Below are 20869 nucleotides of genomic sequence, written 5' to 3'. Positions count from 1 at the left end.
ATGTAAGAGACAGCCTAAAAGGTAGATTGACTATAAATCCTAGTTTTTCAAATCTCCATTTCTTTGTTACATCAACAGAAATAAGTACTCAGAAAGTTGTAGCTTAAGTCGCTATTGAAGGCTTTAAAAGAACCATAGTACAAAAATATCCATTGGTATTTACTGATACTCCTATTGAGAAGAGGGAGACCTCCCTTGAATCTAAGAAAAGAAATAAAAGACATCCCAGTTGGAAAGGAAAAAGTAAAATTATCTCTATCCCTAGGTGATATGCTCTTAAATACAGAAAATCCTAGAGAATTCACAAAAAGCAACTAGAGCTAATAAATGAATTCAGCAGAGCTTCAAGATACAAGATCAATTTACAGAAATAGCTTGTATTTCTATACACTAGAAATAAACAAACACTACAAAAATGAAATCAGGAACACAATTTTATTTGAAATAGCATAAAAATACTTAGGATTAAATTTTACCAAAGACATGTACACTGAAAACTATAAGACATTCCTAACAGGAATTAAAGAAGATCTAAATAAATGAAAAGACAGCCCATGTTCATGAATCAGAAAGTTTAACATTTTAAGACAGTAATACTACTCAAAGCAATTTACAAACTAAATGTAATCCCTATGAAAATCTCAATGACATTTTTTGTGTGCATAAATAGACAAGCTAATCCTAAAATTCATATGGAATTGCAAGGAACCCTGAATAGCTATACCAATCTTGAAAAAGAAAAGTAAAATGGATGGACTCACATTTCCTGATTTCATAATTATCTAGCAGATGTGGAAAACAATTTGGTGTTTCCTCAAGAAATTAAATAAATTAATTAAATTAAATAAATTTTATTTTCATATGATCCAGCAGTTTTACTCGTAGGTGCATACCCAAAAGATGGAAAGCAGGAATTCAAACAAATACATGTACATAAATGTTCATAGCAGCACTGTTTACAATAGCCAAAAGGTGAGAACAACTCAAATACCCATCAACCGATTAATGGATAAAGAAAATACAGCACGTCTGTACAATGGACTATTATTCAGCCATAAGAAGAAATAAAGTATTCATACATGCTACAAAGTAGATGAACTTATGCTACAGATACATGCTACAATGTGGAAGAAACATTATGCTGAGTGAAAGAATCCAGAAACTGACTTACTTCACCCTGTATGACAGACTCTAGGTCCATCCACCTCACTACAAATAACTCAATTTAGTTTCTTTTTATAGCTGAGTAATATTCCATTGTATATATGTGCCACATCTTCTTTATCCATTCATCTGTCAATGGACACTTAGGTTGCTTCCAGGGTGGGATAGGGAGGGTGGAAGGGAGGGAGACGCAAGAGGGAAGAGATATGGGGATATATATATATGTATAGCTGATTCACTTCTTTATAAAGCAGAAAGTAACACACCATTGTAAAGCAATTATACTCCAATAAAGATGTTAAAAAAAAAAAAAAGGAATCCAGAAACAGAAGGCTATATGTTGTATGATTCTATCTATATAATACATTTGGAATAGGTAAATTCATAGACACAGAAAGCAGACTAGTGCTATCCAGGAGCTGGGGGGAAGAGAGAATGGGGAGTGACTGCTTAATGGGTACTGGATTTACATTTGGGGCAATGAAAATGCTGTGGAATTTGACAGAGGAGATGGTTGCCCAACGTGAATATACTAAATAACCCTGAATGGTACACTTAAAAATGGTTAACGTATAATCTTGTATGAAATTTACCTCTATAATAAAAGTTATTACACTATATCTTTTTTTTCTTTAAGTAACTTTTTGTATGTATATAAGTAATTTAGTTGTAAACCAACTCAAAATATTTTACAAAGTAGTCAGGATATAAATTTTAAAAATAAATAAAAGGAAATTTCAAATGATTATAATAGCATTTCTAGTAAGGTTTAAAAGCACTTACCTTGATGGGATCCCTTTTTCCTTTTTCGTATTATACACCCAATTGAGCAATACTTTTCTAGTAAAGACAAGAATTTTTTTGCTTTCAGAATAATTCTTTATTGTCTCAGCACTCATATATCTAAAAAAAAAAAAAAAAAAAAAGAAGAACCTTTAAACATATTTTAAAAGTTTTGAGATAAGTTTAATGCAGTCTTGTCAGGAGTCAGGAAAACTATTTTGTCCAGTGGCGACAGGAAATGAGACACTTTCATGGGCATAGGTCCAAGTCATGAAGATGTAGATAAAGGTGAATATATAATTATGAAGTTAGATTGTGGGGCTCATCATTAAACAGAGAGTAAAAAAAAAAAAAAAAAAAATGGAGATAAATGGTTCAAAATAGAGAAGTCAAGTTTCAGGGAGAGAAAGCATACCATGATTCAAATATTTGGGATTCAAATATAAGTGGATTTTTGTGTTTGATCCTCCATTATCTGGGTGGCAGTGAACAAATTACCTCATTAGCCTGTTTGCTCTCAGAATGGAAGTAAAAGTACTTACGTCAGCCTGGGAAACTTAAATGAGAAAGCATATATGAGGCATCCAGCCCAACTCACACATTCGCCCATCTCTTTTCTTGCACTTCCTGGGCAAGTAATCGGGGAGTTTATGGGGAAAATACAAGTGGTGAAGTGAAAGGGTAAAAATGGTTACTTGGAGAAGTTAGTGCTCATAAACCCCCAAAAGACATTTGCCCCAAGTTGCCTGTAGGTTTCTTCTGGGTTTTTTGTTGAGACAGTTCAGATCTATGTGCTATCATTTGGTCTCGCTCAGCAAATTCCCTTGGTTTTATGAGGAACTTACCTGCTGCTGACCAGATACTTACATTGTCTTCATCAGAAGGAGGATGGGGCTCCGTCTCTGGATCTGAGGCCCTACCTTAAAATGCAGCTTAATGGAAGGGCATTGGTGACAAGTTCAAAGGTGGACCTTGTTCTTCCTATGGATTATGATGTTCTCACCCTAAAATTTGGGCAATTTCTCTGTTGCAGGGATACTGACATAATTAAAAAGAAGGAAGTTATTCCATTCTCTGTGATTCAAGATAATAATGTGGTAATTACGTGGAAAATCATGAATGTGTATATGACTTGATTCATTTCTGATTTTTAAAATATTTGACTGAGCACCTTTTATGCTTGTTAAATGCATGGGGTAAACCATAAATACTGGTCTCCGCCCTCAAGAATCCAGAAGACTAGTGGAGTAAAACGTGCAAACAACAGTTGCAGTTAAGCGTAGTTAAGTGTTCTGCAGAGACAATGAGGGGACACTCTGGACCCACAAAGAGGGGTGTTGAATACAGTCTTGGGGAATCAGGAAACCTTCCTGAAGGAATTAATGTCTAAGCTAAGACTTGATCATTTCACAAGTTCCTATGAATCCTAAAATTCTGTGATATCAATGTGTGTGGTATTTTACAGGCCAAATTATTGTGTTTTTGGGGCTCCTGAGATCCTATTTTATATCAACATGTTCACTGTTGAGACCTGATTTAGGAAAAGAGTATGATCTCTCTAACTGGATAGTGAGGTAGGATAGCTTTGAATCCGTGCTCTATAATTCATTAGTTAAATAACCCTGGGTAAATTATTTAATCTCTCTGTGCCCCACTTTCCCCACCTGCAAAATAAAGATAATAATAGCACTTATAGGGTTTTTATGACATTGAATGGGTAATACATGTAATATGTTTAAAACTGTGTCTGACACGAGACAATAAATATGAGCTCTATTCTAAGTATTGCTTCTTAGGCAATTACGCAGGCACTTAGCACAGGTCCTGGTACCTCTATTTAACCCCCTACTGTTGTTATCTTTAGGCTTGTTTTCTTGCTGCAGGGTACCCCAACAGGTGGGGCTATGGATAGGAATGATCAGCCGATGGTGAAATCAACTCCAAGGCAACACAGCAAAGCAGCAAGCACCGAGCACAGGTGTAGTTGAGAGGAAGTTCTCCTCTGATCTGGACACCATTTCACTGATCTTGATATTCCCCAGTGCTGGCATATAGTTTTGCACACATTAGTATTCAATATTTATCTCTTGCGTGTATGAATGAAAATGTAATAAACGTTTCAAAATTCGCCTTTGTTGCGCACTCTGAGTCCTTTCAAACCTTAAACCCATTTACTCTGGGTCCTCAGAGGCATACGTTGCTTCTGCCTTCGTGGGTTTTTAGAGGAAAACTCAAGGAGGTGGGCTGAATTGCTCTATATAGGTACTGTTTTACATGTATTCTACATATGTTAACCTCTCCTGGACAATGCAGTGATACTACTTTTCAGCACGTCATTTGTTCACTCATGTAAACACTTCCGCTGTACACAGTGCACCTGTCTTTAAAGGATGAATCATATTGTTGTAAATTGATCACATCTGCCCGGGCTTCTCCCTCTACTTCATTAACACCGCTCAGGTCCCCTAAGCATCTGAGGGCCCTAGAGCCAGAGGGCAGGCGGACGACTTGTACCATATACGGAAAGGTAATGTCATAACGATTTGCATGGCTAGGCTTGAAATTAAAACTCGTAGACTCTTTGAAACTCTGTACTCACACTGCAATGAGAGCGTGCTCGAGTGTCTGGCTGCTTCTCTCCCCACACGCAGCTTCATCTCTCACTGTACCTCAAGCCGGTGCATGTGAGTGGACACCAGGCCGGCACATGTCTTAGGGTTTGAGGGGTGCACACCAAGGGCCCAGTTTGCTTGCAAGATCATGACATAAGGGAAAAGGCCCAAGCGATCCTAGAAATAAGCTTAGGAGCACTTGAGCAGGATGTTTTGGTGTCCGTGGTACCAGAAGTGAGATCTAGAACAAGAAGGTATGTCTGGGCTTTGGGTGGTCGCTGTCGCACCTGCACTGCAGTGTAACTCGTCCCTCTGCCCAGTCAGACATCCTTCATCCTTTCACTCCACAGGGGATGATCTGAGGGTACCCCCTAGCATGCTGACTTTGAGGAACTCATTGCTGACTCTGGAGGCTTGCATCTGAAGAAATCATTACGAGTATATCAGGAGAGGATGTGCATTGGGAAGATGTGCCTGGAAGGACTAAGGAAGTCTTTGACCTCAGTGAGGTATCTGAGTAGCCTAGAAGGAGGAGTGGTTTACCACAGCTTAGCTTTGCAAGGGTGGGCAAAAGGAGAAAAGGAAGAGCATCTCAGTCAGAAGCAGCAGCTGGTTCAAATGCACAGAGGTGTGAATGAGTGGAGCAAGTTTGGGAAACTGGAAGCAGGTGATTTGGCCTGGTTGTGGGCTGGAGAGCAGGCAGTGGCTTGCACACATAATACTGGATGATCTCAAGTTACCAGACAAAAGCGAGAAACTCATTTGCACAATTTCCTAAATGCAGTGGCTTAGGATGGAAGCTTTCTCCTGAAAATATACTTACTCTCCTTTCTCACCAAAGCTTCCTGCTGCACCTACCAGCACCTGGACTGCGCTCTGGGACAGAGTCTCATTCCTGTATTGTCTCTGATAGCTTGCCTAAAAGAAATGTTGAATCAAATCATTCCATAATATGGGTAACAGGGACAATATATTATTTTCTTTATGGAAAAGTAATCTGTGGGAAAGAAGTCAAAATCCCCAAATAATCTAGTATCTTTATATAAAAAAAAATTTTTTTTTCTACAGAGTCCAGACCATGAGGTCAGTGCAGAAGGTAGGTCTGAGTTTTGGGTGGAATGAAAATGGTTATGCAGGAAACTAGGTTCCTCTAGATGTTAATTAGGTTTTCAAAAATAAGCGGAGTTCTGTGGCCAAACAAGTGTGGGAACTGTTGCAAACTATCCCCATCTTAAAAGTTTATAATGCATATTAGAATATTGAAGACTCTGAGAAATTCTACAGTAAGGGATTCTGATTTATATCCTTATTTAATTCTACTTCGCCAAATATTATTTTTTTTTAAAATTATTTATTTATTTATCTATGGCTGTGTTGGGTCTTCGTTTCTGTGCGAGGGCTTTCTCTAGTTGCGGCAAGCGGGGGCCACTCTTCATCGCGGTGCGCGGGCCTCTCACCATCGCGGCCTCTCTTGTTGCGGAGCACAGGCTCCAGATGCGCAGGCTCAGTAGTTGTGGCTCACGGGCCGAGTTGCTCCGCGGCATGTGGGATCTTCCCAGACCAGGGCTCGAACCCGTGTCCCCTGCATTGGCAGGCAGATTCTCAACCACTGCGCCACCAGGGAAGCCCTCCCCAAATATTTTGACAACAGAACTCTCTTGTCTCCAATCTATTCCCAGCATGAAATGAACTGCTCCTGTGGTGCAGAACACAGACATTCATTCATTCAGTCCATATACTGAGATCCCAACTCGGCTTCTGTGTGCTGAACATTGTTGGGAATCAGCTTCCTAAATTGGGATGTGTGATATGACTAAAGATTCCTGGTTCCATAGGAGACATTCTGTCTGCACAATTATTTACGGACATTGAAACATGGTTTTGCTCTTGCGGGATCCTAGAAAGGGGCAGAACTAAATTTAAGGATGAAAGGTCAAAAGTTTATGTGTCAGTAATGAAAGGAATTCAATAGAGTATCATTTATTTTCTCCTTAAACTTCATTAAAATACTTGCAAAATAATGTAAAATTAAAATATTTTCAGTATCCTCAAAGCTAAACACTGTAGTTTGTGGGGAAAACAAGAAAGCTGAAGGTCATATGGAGCTCATGAAAGCTTAGCGACACAAATGACAAAGCAGTTAGATACTAGAAAAATGTTAACTCTTAAATGATCCTTCACACCAAAACGTAAGAAGAATTTAGAGAATGGTTGATTCCTAACAATAACTGCCGTCTCTGAGCTCTCTAATACACTATTGAATTAACATAATAATTTACGTTTTACAGAAAATTATTTAATTCTTGCAACAGCTTTATGAGGAAGGTATACGAATCTGCATAGATGAGAAAGATGAGGCTCCCCAGGGAGTTCAGCAGTTTTTCTCAAGATCACATTGGAAACTCAGTTCTTTCTGAATTTAAAGCCTGCCTCTCTTTTCCCCCATTATGTTGTGCTGCTCTCCTGTGCCACTGTCTCACCATGCTGTGCTTCCTCTTCTTTCTTTTTTTAATTAGTTAATGTATTTGTCTTCTCTGGGTCTTAGTTGCCTCACGCAGAATCATCGTTGCCGCGTGTGGGTTCTTCCTTGTGGCATGAGGGGTCTTTAGTTGCGGCATGCATGCGGGATCTAGTGCCCTGACCAGGGATCAAACCTGGGCCCCCTGCGTCGGGAGCGTGGAGTCTTAACCACTGGACCACTAGGGAAGTCCCCCTCTTCTAACGTACAGTAGGGGAGGAGATATCGCTCCCGTTAACAAGAGCTGGCTGAGATTTAAATAAAAACTCTCAGAACTTTGAAAACTGCAATAACCAATTAAGAAATTGTCATGCTTGGGACACTGTTGGGAACAGTGAACATTAGCATTGAGATTGCAGAAATCAAATCAACAAGTTAAGATACACGTGAAAATATGTCTAGAACAAAGAAAGACTAAAAATATACGAGGTGAGATGAAGATCTGGAGAATAGAACAGAGAGATCCAATATACTTTGAAAAATGGGATTTCTGGATTAAGACCTAACACACAGCACAAAATCAACGAAGATATAATAGTAGAAAAAAAAAACATTTAAAACAATAAATCAAAAAGGTACAGGAAGTATACATTGCAGAAAACATAAGCTATCATGAGTGGAAGGAATCTAAGAGGTCATTCAGGTAGCATAATTTCCCCTTTTACAGATGGGGAGAATAACAACTTAAAAGAATATGTCCTGAGTCACATATCATATTAATAATAAAAGCAAGACTCAAAATGGAGTCTCCTGCATTGATTTTAAGTGTTCCTGAATACTATATTTTCCTGAAATAAATCAAAAATCTGGAAGTGACTCAAAGACATGATCTCATAAAATCTGCTGGTGGAACAAAGCATGATATGGGCATAAGTTCACCCTTCATGGCACTGCCTCAATTGCTTAAAGAAGTTATTTAGGTCCTTGGAAAGCTGTCTTTGAGACTCAGCTTGTCTGCCAGGACTACTGCTGAGGAGGGAATAATCATACCCTAAAGATCTTCCATTTCCCAAGTTAGACTGAGCAAGCAGAATCCTATATGCATGGAACAGCTGAGAAATGCATGACAGTTCCACAGGCAGTGAGGAAGGCCCAACATGAACATTTTGAGAGGATGAGTCATGGCAACTGGTCAAGATTCTGACCTGGATAGAAAATGGTAACTAGGCTATTAGCATTTCCTCACAGAGTCCTATATGCTGTTGTGCTACAGAATTTCTTTAATTTTTACCCAAGATTTGATATGAAAACATACTAACCTATATACCTGCAGTTGCTAGTGGACTCGGTGATATTCTTTCGGGAAAAACTGGTTTGGTCCAGAGATAGGCAGTGTCATGGAACTGACTGCATAATAACGCATCTGGTGGTAGAGCTCAGCTGTAATTCCTGCCATTGGGATCTGTGAAATTCCAAGTTCCTCAAAATAAAACACCTTCTACTTAAGCTAATTTGAGTGGATTTCTTTTTCTTTTTGTCCTTTTCTTTTTTTCTTTTTGCAGTCAAGCAGATTCCTAAGACAATGCCAAACTTCCCTTTGCCTTTGTAAACAATCTATTAAGCTGTGCATGTGAGCATAACCAAGATGTCTTAAGCAAGGGAGAAACTTTTCAGTATAATTTTAGCCAATAATTTAATTTTTTTAATTTTAGTTTTTTTAGTATAGTACTGGCACAAAAACAGACACGTAGATCAATGGAACAGGATAGAGAGCCCAGAAATAAACCCATGCACCTATGGTCAATTAATCTATGACAAAGGAGGCAAGAATTTACAATGGAAAAAGACAGTCTCTTTAGTAAGAGGTGCTGGGAAAGCTGGACAGCTACATGTAGGAGAATGAGATTACAACATTTTCTCACATCATATACCAAAATAAATTCAAAATTAAAGACCTAAATGTAAGACTGGAAACCACAAAACTCCTAGAAGAAAACATGGGCAGAACACTCTTTGACATAAATCGTAGCAGTATTTTTGGGGATCTGTCTCCTAAGGCAAAGGAAACGAAAGCAAAAATGAACAAATGGGACCTAATTAAACTTAGCAAAGGAGACCATTGACAAAACGAAAAGACAACCTACTGAATGGGAAAAAAATATTTGCAAATGGTATAAATGATAGGACAATAATTTAAAAAGCGTATAATAAAATACTAACTATCTGTGCTGACAGGAGACGCCTCTTGGCCAGCTCCATTGCTTCAATGTTAAGGGTCTCATCTATTTCCTTGTTACAGTGTAGACATTTCACTTTTTGATGTTCTGTTGTTTCTTCTTGGCCCAACTAAATAAAACACAAATCAAAACCAAAAAACAATACATGAACATTAACATATTGTTTAGCATAAACCTCAAGCAATTCACATACCATTTTGGTTTAAAAAAATATAGAAATTTTGCTAGATACAGAAAAATGTTCAGGTGAGTTGTCTCATCACTTGCACAGTCATCTAGAAGGTAAAATAATTGCCAGTTTTTTGGGGAAGGAGTTATAACATATTTTTACCTTTGCATGGCATTGGTAAAAGTTTATAAAAGCTACTACACTTCTGATCACACTTTAAACCACTGGTTCTGAACGTATGTTTCCCCAGCACCAGTAACATCACCTGGGTATTGTTAGAAATGCACATTCTCAAACCCCACCACAGACCTGCTGAATCAGAGACTGTGGGGAGATGGGACAGCCATCTGTGTTTTTACAAACCCATTCCATGATTCTGCTACAGCTAAAGTGTGACAACCACTGCTTTAAACTAATCACTTAAGGTAGAATGAAAAGTGAACATGGCTGTTAGGAGATGGGTATATGGATAACTCCATTTTATAGATGAAAAAAGTTGAAGCTTAGATAAAATAAAAGGTTTATAAAAAGATCACAAAGCATTTACTAAGTGATAAAACTAGGATATGAACCCAGATTTTCTGAGTCTAAAACCAGTGTTCTATCTATAACACTAGAATATCCCTCATGTCAGCATCATAAAGAGGAGAATGTAGTTGTTTAATTATCTGCCTTCTGAAACAGATCAAATACCAGAGTGATGACCTCAACCCTGACTTTGCATTAGAATTAGCTGGGTAAATGGATTAAAAATATATATTCCTGGGACCCTCCTCAGACCATCTGCATCAGAATCTCCTGGGTAGAGGCTGGGAAATCGATCCGTATTTTTTCATAAGCTTTCCAGGTGATTCTGATGCAGCCAGATTAACAAAAGGCCACAATCAGATATCGGGAACTACTATAAAAAATCCTTAGATTTGACTTGGTACTTTTCTTATCCAGAAATCCTGGCAATATTCCTGCGGACACAAGGCTTGATTCTGGGCCCCCATCTGGAGCTTCAAGCACCTGTTAGAGGATTTAAAACGGAGCTTTAGAAATCCTATTTCATAGCAACCAATTATCTTATATCTACAGTCATAGAAGTTGGCCCCTCATATGGTGTGATGCAGAAAAACATTGCAATGAAAATTGGACATAATATAGGAGATGGCAACCCAGAAGAAGCATTGAGCAGATACCAGGACAACTTTTATTATTTCTCCTTGTGGCATTCATGACTGCTGATGAATTATGAACTCATATATGAATTAGAAGTCTGACCATGGAGATTCTAAAGCATATCTCAGAAGCAGGAGGTGACATTTCACCACATCTAATCGTATGATACTGTTTTTGAATTCTATTTTATATTACAAAGTAATATTAATCATAAACCAGGGCCTAGCAAGTGCTTGGCTATATAATAGCCTAAATAAACACTGAATAAATGCTGTCCATCCTCGGTCTAGTAAAAAAACTAGCCATTTTCTAAGGCTCACTCTCTTCTTTTTATGCTGTCTTTTAAAGGCAGCTCCAATACACTAGTCCTTCTTTTGAATTTACAATACATACTTGCTATACGCAAAGGGGTTGTCACTTCTACTTTGCCCCACAGTGGTCACAAAATTCCCTAAGAATTGTGAATTAATACTTATAACATTTATACTTATTTAAGGGCAATCATATCCACTTTGAAGGAGTAAACAAAAGATATTACTTGCTTACTTCATATGGGTTTTGCAGTATAATTGCTTTCTCAACCATGTTCCAATCTGCGTTAGCAAGATCTTTGTCAAATTTGAGTGCAGAGGCTGCAGATATGGTTAGTTCTTGAAAGTGTTGAAATGTATAATACAGTGATTTATACTTTGTTGATGTGACATCACGAAGACCTTTGATACAAAGAACACATTGTATAAATAGTAGACATCATCATTTTGATGATATATATAGAATATACATGTATACATATAGATGTGTAGGAGATACATGCAGGAGGTTATAGATATACATATATGTACACAGTGTATGTGTAGATATATACATATATTTCCCACCTATACATAAGGTCATGTATATAAGTATTTATGATATATATTTATTTATCTCCAGATATATACATTTGACCCTTGAACAATATGGGAGTCGGGGTGCCAATCCTCCACGCATATAACTTTACAGTTGGCCCTTCATAGCCATGGTCCTGCATCCTCAGATTCAATAAGCAGGTTCGTGTTATACTGAAGTACGTATTAAAAAAATTTTTTTAATTAAAAAAAAATTCACATCCACTTATAAGTGGATTGGCGTAGTTCAAATCCATGTTGATCAAGGATCAACTGTGTGTGTGTGTGTGTGTGTGTGTGTGTGTGTCTGTGTACGTATATATATCTCCAGACCTCAATAAGGTTTGAAGGAATCTTACTACCAGACACAAATTCCCTTTTTCTGAGCCATAGAAGTTTCTTTGGAAAGTAATAATGTTCCATGAGCAAATGTTCACTGCTCTCAGTGCAAGTGAACAGGTGCTCCACAATCAAAATTTTAGGTTTATTTAGCTACTAAGTAGAACATCTGATACACTGCAAAATTTTACCTCTTTAATCTGTTTTTCCCATTTTACTATGTTAAGGCTCAGAAAATAAAAACAGAGAAAAAAGTAAATGGAAGAAAAGATTTTGCTGCAAATATGAGGATGAAGGTGCAATATTATCCATAAAGATGAAATTTAAGATTGGTTACAAAATGCCATATGAATGAAATCTCTGCGTGTAACAAGAAAGGGTGATAAAGCAGTTAAGAATACAATGGATTAAAAGCATTAGAGCAATTTGATTTTAGTTCTTTAACTGCCATTATCAAGCTGTGTGACCTTAGTCAAGAACTTTTGACTCTTTAGATTTCAATTTATCAATTGTTGAAAAGTAGGGGATTGAAACAGTCATATTGCATAATGCAGTTGCCTCCTAAAACTGATATTTCTGTTTCTACTCTCTTCATAGCTCCCAATCAGCTATCCACAGAACCAGAGTTGTCTTTTTAAGGACCTTATTCATAAAATTACACTTACTTGCTTAAAACCAACCAAGAAATCCATTTATCCCTTAGAATAAAATCTTAAAATTCAAGGTCCTTCATTATCTAACTCTTTCCCTACCTCTCCCATCTGGACTTCCTCCACTATTGGCATTGTTCTCGAAGGTCCCAGCACCTTACCTGCTTGCCTTGAACACACTCATTTTCTAATTTCCTCAGGAATCTATTACCTGTTGTGTTTTCTATTTTATTTATATGTGGTTTGTTTATTTTTATACAAAAATGACTCTCTGATATTGCCTTATTTGACTTGTTTACTGCCTGTTTCTCCTCTCTCCAACATAAGCTCCATCAACTCAGAAATCTTTTTTGTCTTCATAATGCATCACTATCAGTTAGAATAGTGACTGGCATATAAGAGGCTCTTAATAAAAAGTTTGTCAAATAACTGAATAAACTTATTGTATAATTTTACTTAAACTGGACTAATGTAAATAAGTAATCTTTTTTTTTAATTGGAGTAAAATTGCTTTACAATGTTATGTTAGTTTCTGCTGTACAATGACGTGAATCAGCTATATGTATACCTATATCCCCTCCCTCTTGGACCTCCCTCCCACCCCGCCCCCCATCCCACCCATCTAGGTCATCACAGAGCACCGAGCTGAGCTCCCTGTGCTATACAGCACGTTCCCACTAGCTATCTATTTTACACATGGTAGTGTATTTATGTCAAACCTAATCTCCCAATTCGTTGCACCCTCCCCTTCCCCCTCTGTGTCCACATGTCCATTCTCTATGTCTATGTCTCTATTCCTGCCCTTCAAACAGGTTCATCTGTACCATTTTTCTAGATTTCACATATATGCGTTAATAATATATGATATTTGTTTTTCTCTTTCTGGCTTACTTCACTCCGTATGACAGACTCTACATCCATCCACATCTCTACAAATGACCCAATTTCATTCCTTTTTTATGGCTGAGTAATATTCCATTGTATGTATGTACCACATCTTCTTTATCTATTCATCTATCATTGGACATTTAGGTTGTTTCCATGTCCTGGCTGTTGTAAATAGTGCTGCAATGAACACTGGGGTACAAGATTATTGCTTATTGGCCTAAACAATTCATATGACTTTACATAGAGATCCAATTTCCTCTTCAATTAGACACCATTGATTTGTATTTATATGGCTTCTTTCTTCATTATTAACAATTCTTTAGCATGTTTGGAATATTTTTCTCTTCACTCAGAATATGAGTTTGCAGGGCTTACCGAGTTTAGTAACTGCCATTGGCAAAATAAATCTATTGACAATCAGGCTAACTAAGGATACTGACACTCCATGAAATAATATCTGGAATAGAAAAAAAAAAAAACAAAGTAAGTTTTCATCACAATGTCATATAATATTCTCTATATTTACCAATGTAAATTAAGCTAGGATGTACTATGTCAATAGATACTCATGGCAGAGGGGAATTTGGATGTCAGGCATGATGACAGTACTCTGGGGATTCTCTATCTTCTTGCATGTGCTTCATTCACATTTCTGGAACCAAACCAAAAATCAGGGCACATGGTTTGATAAATATTTATGTACATATGGAGACATTAGGAGAAAATACTTGTTCTTAAACTCCATAACTGCACTTCTTGAGCCCTGGAAATATACCTGTGCTTCACCAATTCTCACTCACCATACACACCTCCATGTACACAGCCACACAGTTCTCTGCTCAACATTATCAACACATCTGTATGAAATAATTCTCTCCACCTAGGAAGAGAACAACTCAGAGGCCTTGGTATGTTTGCTCCACCTCATATTTTGCTTCTCTGGCATCCTTTCATTGCCAGCAGGGAGGAGCAATTGATGCCTTTGGTGCCACCTGTTTTTTTTTCTCCACTTATATCCCAAGTTAATCTCCATGGACAGATGAAGCGATACTTTTCAATTTGATACTACATACTTCCATTGATTTATGGAATTCTAACTTCCAGAACTTATTTTAAACTCTTAGCCAGTCCTCTATTCTTTGGCTACAAATGGAGGTTAGAGACAGAGCATGAAACCACACCAGAGGCTTTCAAGGTTGCATACTAGGATCACCAGAGAAACTTTAAAATATTGGTGCCCAGGATGTTCCCACTGAATATTCTGATTTAATTCTTCAAGGATGCAGCCCAAACACTGGTAATTAGAAAAACCAAGGTATAATCTACACACGTTGAAATGTACTTATGTATCATTTGATAAGTTTTGACAGTGCATATACCTATATAACCCTCAGTCCTATCAAGATGTAGAATATTCTCATATCCCTCCAAATTTCTCCAGTGCTGCTCCAATCAATCCCCACCCGACACAAGGCAACTACTGTTCCTATTTCTATTTCTATAGGTGAGATTTGCCAGTTCAAAAACCTTCGTTTAAATTGAATATTATGTTTCTCATTGTAGTTTTAATTTGCATTTCCCTAGAGTAATGATGTTGAGCACTTTAATGTGCTTAGTGGTATATATCTTTCTTTTTGAAACATTTGTTTAACTCTTTTGCCTATTTTAAAAATTGGGTTGTTTTTCTTTTATTATAAAATTGTAGAAATTTTGAAAAATATATTCTGGATAAAAGTGCATTGTCATACAGATGGCCAACAGGCACATGAAAAGAAGCTCAATAGCTAATTATTAGAGAAATGCAAATTAAAACTACAATGAGGTATCACCTTACACCAGTCAGAAGGGCCATCATTAAAAAGTCTACAAATAGCAAATACTGGAGAGGGTGTGGAGAAAAAGGAGCCCACCTACACTGTTGGTGGGAATGTAAATTGACACAGCCACTATGGAAAACAGTATGGCGGTTCCTTAAAAAACTGAAAATAGAGTTACCATATGATCCTATTCCTGGGCATATATCTGGAGAAAACTCTAATTCGAAAAGATACATGTGCAGCAATCTTCACTGCAGCACTATTTACAATACATGGAAGCAATCTAAATGTTCATCCACAGATGAATGGATAAAGAAGATGTGGTATATATATATACACAATGGAATATTACTCAGCCATGAGAAAGAGTGAAGTAATGCTATTTGCAGCAACTTGGATGGGCCTAGAGATTATCATACTAAGTGAAGTAAATCAGACAGAGAAAGACAAATATCATAGGATACACTTATGTATGGAATCTAAAAAATGATACAAATAAACTTATTTACAAAACAGAAATAGACTCACAGACATAGAAAGCAAACCCATGGTTACCAAAGGGTTTAGCAGTGGTGGGGGGACATAAATTAGGAGTTTGGGATTAACATATACACACTACTATATATAAAATAGGTAAATAACAGGACCTGCTGTATAGCACGTGGAACTATATTCAATATCTTGTAATAACCTATAATGGAAAAGAATCTGGAAAAGAATATCACTTTTCTGTACACCTGAAACTAACACAACATTGCAAATTAGCTATATTTCAATAGAAAAATACAGAAAAAAGTGCATTATCAGATATATGTGTTACAGATATTTCCTCTCAGTTTGTGACTTACATTATCCATTTATGTAAAGCTATCTTTGATGAGCAAACATTTTTAATGTTGAGAACTCCAATTACTATTGTTTTTTTGTTCTAAAAACCCTTTGTCTATTCTAAGGTTGCAAAGGTATTCTCTTATGTTTTCTTCAGAAATTTTAGGGCTTTTGATTTTATATTTATGTCTATGATGCATCTCTAAGCACTTTTACATATGGTGTGAGGTAAAAATGGAGGTTTTACTTTCTTTGGCAATTTATTTACCTTATAAATGGGAGTCTGTACTTTCAGGCTGCCTTCATCCATTTCCTCCATCTCCTCTCACCACCTCTGGCCATCACCAATATGTTCTCTGTTTCTATGAGTTCAGTTTTTTTAGATTTCACGAATAGTTTTTTGAATGTTAAACTAATATTTCTGGACATATTTTTTGGATAAAGTCTATTTGGTCATAATGTCTTATACTTTTTATATATTTAAAATTAATTGGCTATATATTTTCTAAGAATTTTTGCATCATGTTTAATTAATGGTTTTGTTTGTTTGTAATTATCTTTGTTGGGGTTTAGTATCAGAGTGGGCTGGCCACATAAAATAAGAAACTGTTTCATCATTTTCTATTTTATGAGAGTTTATGTAGAATTGTTATCATTTAGTCCTTAAATGTTTGGCAGAATTTGCCAGTCAAGCCATCTGGGCTTCTAGTTTGTGAGACAGTTTTAATTTATATACCCAATTTCTTTAACAGATATAGGGCTATTCAGATTTTCTATTTTCTTTTGTGTCAGTTTGGGTAAGTTGTGTTTTTGAGGAGTTTAACCATTTTCATCTAAGGTATTGAATTATTCTGACAAAAAGTTATGCATAATTCCTATTTATTACTCCTTTAATAGCTGTATAATTTGTAGTCATGTTCTCTTTTTCAATATTGATATCAGTAATTTTTTCCCTATCTCTTTCTGCCTATCTCTGTCTCCATCTCTTGCTCTTTTTTAAGGTTTAAGATTTTATTTATTTTATTTTTTTAACATCTTTATTAGAGTAAAATTGCTTTACTGTGTTGTGTTAGCTTCTGCTGTATAACAAAGTGAATCAGCTATACGTATACATATATCCCCATATCCCCTCCCTCTTGTGTCTTATCCCACACGTCTAGGTGGTCACAAAGCACTGAGCTGATCTCCCTGTGTTACACAGCTGCTTTCCACTAGCTATCTACTTTACATTTGGTAGTGTCTATATGTCCATGCCACTCTCTCACTTCGTCCCAGCTTACACTTCCCCCTCACTGTGTCCTCAAGTCCATTCTCTATGTCTGCGTCTTTATTCCTGTCCTGCCCCTAGGTTCTTCAGAACCTTTTTTTTTTTTTTCTTTTAGATTCCATACATATACGTTAACATACGGTATTTGTTTTTCTCTTTCTGACTTACTTCACTCCGTATGACAGACTCTAGGTCCATCCACCTCATTACAAATAACTCAATTTAGTTTCTTTTTATAGCTGAGTAATATTCCATTGTATATATGTGCCACATCTTCTTTATCCATTCATCTGTTGATGGACACTTAGGTTGCTTCCATGTCCTGGCTAGTGTAAGTAGAGCTGCAATGAACATTGTGGTACATGACTCTTTTTGAATTATGGTTTTCTCAGGGTATATGCCCAGTAGTGGGATTGCTGGGTCATATGGTAGTTCTATTTTCAGTATTTTAAGAAACCTCCATGCTGTTCTCCATAGTGGCTGTATCAATTTACATTCCCACCAACAGTGCAAGAGGACTCCCTTTTCTCCACACCCTCTCCAGCATTTATTGTTTGTAGATTTTTTGAAGATGGCCATTCTGACTGGTGTGAGGTGATGCATCATTGTAGTTTTGATTTGCATTTTTCTAATGATAAATGATGTTGAGCATCCTTTCATGTGTTTGTTGGCAATCTGTATATCTTCTTGGAGAAATGTCTATTTAAGTCTTCTGCTCACTTTTGGATTGGATTGTTTGTTTTTTTGATATTGAGCTGCATGAGCTGCTTGTATATTTTGGAGATTAATCCTTTGTCAGTTGCTTCGTTTGTAAATATTTTCTCCCATTCTGAGGGTTGTCTTTTCGTCTTGTTTATGGTTTCCCTTGCTGTAAAAAAGCTTTTAAGTTTCATTAGGTCCCATTTATTTATTTTTGTTTTTATTTCCATTTCTCTAGGAGGTGGGTCAAAAAGGATCTTGCTGTGATTTATGTCATAGAGCGTTCTGCCTATGTTTTCCTCTAAGAGTTTTATAGTGTCTGGCCTTACACTTAGGTCTTTAATCCATTTTGAGTTTATTTTTGTGTATGATGTTAGGGAGTGTTTTCATTTCATCCTTTTACATGTAGCTGTCCAGTTTTCCCAGCACCACTTATTGAAGAGGCTGTCTTTTCTCCACTGTATATTCTTGCCTCCTTTATCAAAGATAAGGTGACCACATGTGTGTGGGTTTATCTCTGGGCTTTCTATCCTGTTCCATTGATCTATATTTCTGTCTTTGTGCCAGTACTGTACTGTCTTGATTACTGTAGCTTTGTAGTATTGTCTGAAGTCAGGGAGCCTGAGATCTCCACCTTCATTTTTCTTTCCCAAAATTGCTTTGGCTATTCGGGTTCTTTTGTGTTTCCATACAAATTGTGAAATTTTGTGTTCTAGTTCTGTGAAAAATGCCATTGGGAGTTTGATAAGGATTGCATTGAATCTGTAGATTGCTTTGGGTAGTATAGTCATTTTCACAATGTTGATTCTCCAATCCAAGAACATGGTATATCTCTCCATTTGTTTGTATCATCTTTAATTTCTTTCAACAGTGTCATAGTTTTCTGCGTACAGGTCTTTCGTCTCCTTAGGTAGGTTTATTCCTAGGTATTTTGTTCTTTTTGTTGCAATGGTAAATGAGAGTGTTTCCTTAATTTCTCTTTCAGATTTTTCATCAGTAGTGTATAGGAATGCAAGAGATTTCTGTGCATTAACTTTGTATCCTGCTACTTCACCAAATTCATTGATTAGCTCTAGCAGTTTTCTGGTAGCATCTTTGGGATTCTCTATGGATAGTATCATGTCATCTGTAAACAGTGACAGTTTTACTTCTTCTTTTCCGATTTAGATTCCATTTATTTCTTTTTCATCTCTGATTGCTGTGGCAAAAACTTCCAAAACTATGTTGAATAATAGTTGTGAGAGTGGACAACCTTGTCTTTTTCCTGATCTTAGTGGAAATGGTTTCAATTTTTCACCATTGAGAACGATGTTGGCTGTGGGTTTGTCATATACGGCCTTTATTATGTTGAGGTAAGTTCCCTCTATACCTAGTTTCTGGAGGGTCTTTATCATAAATGGGTGTTGAATTTTGTCAAAAGCTTTTTCTGCATCTATTGAGATGATCATATGGTTTTTCTCCTTCAATTTGTTAATATGGTGTATCACATTGATTGATTTGCATATATTGAAGAATCATTGCATTCCTGGGATAAACCCCACTTGATTATGGTGTATCATCCTTTTAATGTGCTGTTGGATTCTGTTTGCTAGTATTTTGTTGAGGATTTTTGCATCTATGTTCATCAGTGATATTGGCCTGTAGTTTTCTTTCTTTGTGACATCTTTGTCTGGTTTTGGTATCAGGGTGACGGTAGCCTCATAGAATGAGTTTGGGAGTGTTCCTCTCTCTGCTATATTTTGGAAGAGTTTGAGAAAGATAGGTGTTAACTCTTCTCTAAATGTTTGATAGAATTCACCTGTGAAGCCATCTGGCCCTGGGCTTTTGTTTGTTGGAAGATTTTTAATCACAGTCTCAATTTCAGTGCTTGTGATTGGTCTGTTTATATTTTCTATTTCTTCCTGGTTCAGTCTTGGAAGGTTGTGCTCTTCTAATAATTTGTCCATTTCTTCTAGGTTGTCCATTTTATTGGCATATAGTTACTTGTAGTAATCTCTCATGATCCTTTACATTTTTGCAATGTCAGTTGTTACTTCTCTTTCCTCATTTCTAATTCTATTGATTTGAGTCTTCTCCCTTTCTTTCTTGATGAGTCTGGCTAACGGTTTATCCGTTTTCTTTAACTTCTCAAAGAACTAGCTTTTAGTTTCATTGATCTTTGCTATTGTTTCCTTCATTTCTTTTTCATTTATTTCTGATCTGATCTTTATGATTTCTCTCCTTCTGCCAACTTTCTCTCCTTCTGTTAACTCTGCTAACAAAGTTTGTTCTTCTTTCTCTAATTGCTTTAGGTGTAAGGTTAGATTGTTTATTTGAGATGTTTCTTGTTTCTTGGGGTAGGATTGTATTGCTATAAACTTCCCTTTTAGAACTGCTCTTCCTGCATCCCATAGGTTTTGGTTCGTCGTGTTTTCATTGTCATTTTTTTCTAGGTATTTTTTGATTTCCTCTTTGATTTCTTGAGTGATCTCTTGGTTATTTAGTACTGTAATGTTTAGCCTCCTTGTGTTTGTATTTTTTTACAGTTTTTTTCCCTGTAATTGATATCTAGTCTCATAGTATTGTGGTCAGAAAAGATACTTGATACGATTTCAATTTTCTTAAATTTACCAAGGCTTGATTTGTGGCCCAAGATATGATCTATCCTGGAGAATGTTTCATGAGCACTTGAGAAGAGAGTGTGTTCAGTTGTTTTTGGATGGAATGTCCTGTAAATATCAATTAAGTCCATCTTGTTTAATGTATCATTTGAAGCTTGTGTTTCCTTATTTATTTTCATTTTGGATGATCTGTCAATTGGTGAAAGTGGGATGTTAAAGTCCCCTACTATGATTGTGTTACTGTCAATTTCCCCTTTTATGGCTGTTAGCATTTGCCTTATGTACTGAGATGCTCCTATATTGCGTG

At 36.7% G+C, this 20869-nt stretch overlaps 1 protein-coding gene across 1 annotated transcript in view; it reads right to left on the bottom strand.

Annotated features, from left to right (window-relative positions):
- SLC9C1 (solute carrier family 9 member C1) overlaps nucleotides 1-20869 on the bottom strand; it is a 113421-nt gene that overhangs the window by 48256 nt on the left and 44296 nt on the right. The window contains exons 10-14 of the mRNA XM_068545668.1: nucleotides 13727-13808; nucleotides 11134-11300; nucleotides 9238-9363; nucleotides 5383-5477; nucleotides 1948-2067 (exon numbers count right to left, since the gene is read on the bottom strand). Coding sequence (XP_068401769.1) covers nucleotides 1948-2067; nucleotides 5383-5477; nucleotides 9238-9363; nucleotides 11134-11300; nucleotides 13727-13808 — 590 coding nt within the window. The remainder of the gene's footprint in view (nucleotides 1-1947; nucleotides 2068-5382; nucleotides 5478-9237; nucleotides 9364-11133; nucleotides 11301-13726; nucleotides 13809-20869) is intronic.

The sequence above is a fragment of the Eschrichtius robustus genome, chromosome 6, assembly GCF_028021215.1.
Source record: "Eschrichtius robustus isolate mEscRob2 chromosome 6, mEscRob2.pri, whole genome shotgun sequence".
NCBI classification, from domain to species: Eukaryota; Metazoa; Chordata; class Mammalia; order Artiodactyla; family Eschrichtiidae; genus Eschrichtius; species Eschrichtius robustus.
Note: the sequence above shows the minus strand (reverse complement) of the source record. Positions and strands in the feature narration are given on the sequence as shown.